At 46.6% G+C, this 4,147-nt stretch overlaps 1 protein-coding gene across 1 annotated transcript; it reads left to right on the top strand.

The window, feature by feature from the left end:
- The first annotated feature begins 818 nt into the window (after window positions 1-818).
- On the top strand, window positions 819-1,865 carry LOC125530485 (nuclear transcription factor Y subunit C-4-like). Its single transcript, XM_048694879.1, has one exon. The coding sequence runs from the start codon at window positions 844-846 to the stop codon at window positions 1,600-1,602; it is 759 nt and encodes a 252-aa protein (XP_048550836.1). The 5' UTR covers window positions 819-843; the 3' UTR covers window positions 1,603-1,865.
- Window positions 1,866-4,147: the final 2,282 nt, after the last annotated feature.

Genomic DNA, 4,147 nt, shown 5'->3' with positions numbered 1-4,147 from the left:
CTGTATATTCGTGTACACTGCTGGTATTCGTATATTTTTTTGAATAACCATATTCACCCATCTTTTTAAAATGGCTATGATGTGAATATGGTTTTTCTATTATCCAGCCGCGTTTGATCCGTTTCCACCGTTGTGACCATCTTATTTTCATTTTTCTTTGTTCGAAACCATCTGTGGGGTATATTCAACCGAGTTATCCACTTCCTAGCTATATGTGCTTTATGGAGCACGTGTGGGGCTTGCCTGGAGTTAGAAACCACTATTACCACTATCAATTGCTTGTGTAATCTAAGCCATTTATTATATACCTTTAGATGCTTGGGCACTGCACTTAAGATGTAACAGAAAACAAGATGCTAAATTTGTGGTGGCTTATAATGGCCCAGCTGCCTATACAGGATCTCAAGTTTCGATTACAGTCAGCTTTGTAGCCAGATTTATTCTATTGATTTCTGTCAACCATTTAGTTTGTTAGTTCTTGCCGATGTATATTTGGTTGTACATGCGTATTCTCAGTATTTTAACTATGCAATTTTCTGCTCTGGTGCTGTTACTCAGAACTGATCTTAGTTTGTACTAGCAGATAGTTATCATTTTTATAATTATTTGGGAGGATCATAACAAAGAAACAAACTCATTGTCAAACTTATCTTGAAAGAGAGCCACAAATGTTCACATTCACCTAAAGGCACTGCACATAATTTTATTTTGTAACCTAGGAGGCTAGCACTATTGTTGTACTGTAAGATTAAGCTGATTAATACTTTATGATTGAGCTAAGGAATACTTTCCATTCTTTTTTCACAGCGCCAGAAAGACCGTCTTTGGCAACGTCAGCTTGCAATGGGTGATGTTGCTGCTGGATCACATGTGTATCCTGCTTCAGCCTATCCGCCTGGAGCAACAGTGGCTGCACCTCCTGGCATCACTCCTGTCCTGCCGGTTCACAGCCAACGCCACCATATATTCCCTGCAAATCCAGCTCAGCTTAGTGCTCAGAACCAGCTTATGTACGAGCAGTCACAGCAGTATCAGCAGCAGCTCCAGCAACTGCACCAGAGGCGGCTCCAGCAGTTCTGGGCCCAACAACGGTCAGAGATCGAGCAGGCCACTGGCATCAAGAAGCACCCCGTGCAGCTCAAAAGGATAAGGAAAATCATGAAGGCCGATGAGGGCGTTCACATGATCTCGGCAGAGGCTCCGGTGGTGTTTTCGAAAGCATGCGAGATGTTGACACTGGAGATGACGATGAGGTCATGGATGGTCACCGAGGAGAACAAGCGCCAGATCTTGAAGAAGAGTGACGTTGCCGCTGCTGTTGCTAGGACCGACGTCTACGACTTCCTGGCAGACATCATCCAGATGGACGAGATGGAGGAGGAGGGAGTCGGGCTTCAGAGAGCCGGGCCGCCGCCACCCTTGGGGGCTCCGGCTGGCGCATACCCGTATTATTACCCGCCGCAGCTGCAGGTGCCAGGTGCAGCAATGGTGCACGGTGGCCAGCAGGTGCCGCAGGTCCATCTGCCGCATGTGTGGATAGATCTTCAGGAACAGCAAGAGAAGGAGCATCATGCGGAGGATCAGCAATCTGAAAGCGGCTGACAACATGTGAGCCATCACTAAAATTCAGTATCCTCATTTTAGCCAGGACATGCAAAGTTCCAAACTAATTTCAGGTTTTTGCAATAGCTTATATGATCGTTTGTTTGGTCTGTCGGTATGGGAGAGATTGACTGGTTCCTTCATGCAAGTTTTGTTCTTGTCGCGGTGTCTTTAGCGAAGGGATTACGCTTCGAGACCAGTTGGTTAAGATTTACTGTACCGTGTCCGTGTCCATTTCCGTAATTCCGTTATTCCAAGTTGAAAGTTGGCCTCTGGATTCCGGTTATGTCTTTTCGATATGCAATTGTCGAGTGCCATGCTAGCTCTGTTTCTGTGATGTGTGTTTTTCTTGTATGAAGTTTTGTGATCCTGGTGAAGCTGATTTGGTCTTGTTTGAATGCCCGATGGTGTTTTGCGAAACCACATGCACTTGGATGATGGGTCGTTCAGCCGAAGCATGGCAAGCAAGTAACTGAATTCGCAGGGGGTTGTAGGGTATATAGTATCATGGCTTGTCGTGAGTCGTGAGGACTGAAAAGCTTAAGTGTTTCCATGGACTGAACCATTTGGTTGAAATTTACCATACTGCGTCCATCAAACTACTAGCTAGAATAGTTGGCATGTGACGATGGCCCCCTTTTTGATATGCAAACGTCGTTGTGTGGCGTACTACGTACCTCTGTGTTGACTGTGGAGTGACCTGTCTGCTTGCTGTTCCTATCGTTGAGTGGCGTACGAAATTTCAGATCATGTTGCGGGTGCAGCTGAGTCGTCTGTCTTAAACCGAATGTGCAATGGTGGTTTCCCTCGTGAAATTATTACAGTTGAAGATCGGGCATTCAGGTCGAGCACGTCAAGTGACCGACACACGGCCAAAATGCCATGCCGTTTCTAGCCTGAAAACTGGCACTATCCATGCCGGTTGGATGATATTGCAGCCGCCGCTGCTAACCGGCCATGTGGGGTGCCAGTGTCTGTGCGTGCTTGTGTGCAGCCGAACAGTCCCGAGACCGACTGGCTCGATGAGTCGTTCCAAAAAGAGCTTGGATAATCGTGGTGTTGGCATCACTCCGTGTTTCATGTCCAAGATAAAGATTGCCGTGTTTGAGGGAAAGGGAGGGGCTTGGCTTTCTTGGCACGTACGCCGCGCATCTCATCAGTGGCAGAGCAGGGCAGGGCAATGGGCGCCGGCCGGAGAGCAAGACGGCCGTGGTGCAGGTGCTACGAAACTTGCTACCCCACGCCCCGCCCTGCCCTGCACACGACACGTCGACGCGGACCGACTGGCCCGAGTGTGAACAGCCCTAAAGCACGCTAGCTAGTACGTACTTCAAATCAATCGCCTGCCTGCCTCCTTTTTTCTTTCCGTCCTCATGCATGGAGCTTTTACGAACCGTTTGGGGTTCAGAGTACTCCCATCTTTTCTTTTGTTCCAAGAATCGAGCCCTTCGGTTTCATTTAGCTAGCGTGAAATGATAGCTTTTGTATGTACAGAGGCTGTTGCAAGTTTTGGAAGACACAAGATACATAAATTGTTGGTGCTAAAGCTAAACATGCATATCTAGCTGCTGAATCATGCATGCACGACACCAACAGACGGATTGGCGCACCCTCAACACTGGATAACATACAAATTACTCCCGTTCTGTAACATGCAAAGGTTCATTCCGACGAGACACGCTATCTCATATGTCGTCAGCTCTTTTACGCTACACCCTGACGGACGGATGCATGTAAGTAAGTAAGCATTTTGTCATTTTAACATGTGAGATTCATCTACTACTAAATCCTACGAGTAGTATACACAGGCAGTATATGTGCTAGATGGGTAGAACTGGGAAAATTAGAAGAAAAATCACACAAATCATGGTCACAAGACATGCATGATCGAGTTTATTCTAGGTAGCAAAGATTTCTTTATCAAAATAGCTATATATAGGCAAGTTAACTGAATCTGCATTTTGAGTAGGCCAATTTTCCGGGAGAAGGAACGGTTGGAAGAGAAAAATAAAGTTAGAGAAAGAAGAAATAAAGACGGTAATTAGTCTAACGACCTAGAAAATCGACTTATCCAAAATAAATTTTCTGGCAACTTGTGCATAGCTGGCCCCGCTGTTACATGATCATTTGGCAACATCAGAGTAACTGATCTTAAGGCACATTCTTATGTACATGAGTTAGTTCCTTGGCATCACAGCAGTAAGTAACAAACACAGCGGCATAAACTTTGCATCAAGTAACCAGCTAGCGAATAGCGATCAAGAAGAAAAGGTGAGGTCCTACCAAATAGCAGGATGGCTAGCTAGCCTCGCATTCGTCCGATCGAGCTAGGATCGATTACACCAGAAGCTGATCTGCAAACCGCAAGCTGAGATGGGCAGAGGCCCATGCGATAGCCTGCCCAGATCGGCAATGTTGTAGGGGGGAGGGCGAGCTACACGGTGCGATGGTGCTACGAAACTTCTTTCAGCCTGCCCTGCACACGTCCACGCGGAGGAGCTCTAACCTTGTCCAAACCCAAATCTTGAAGCAAGCAGATTCTTTC

The sequence above is a fragment of the Triticum urartu genome, unplaced genomic scaffold, assembly GCF_003073215.2.
Source record: "Triticum urartu cultivar G1812 unplaced genomic scaffold, Tu2.1 TuUngrouped_contig_6353, whole genome shotgun sequence".
NCBI lineage: Eukaryota > Viridiplantae > Streptophyta > Magnoliopsida > Poales > Poaceae > Triticum > Triticum urartu.
The sequence above is the reverse complement of the archived record's forward strand: the minus strand, read 5'-3'. Positions and strand labels throughout refer to the sequence as shown.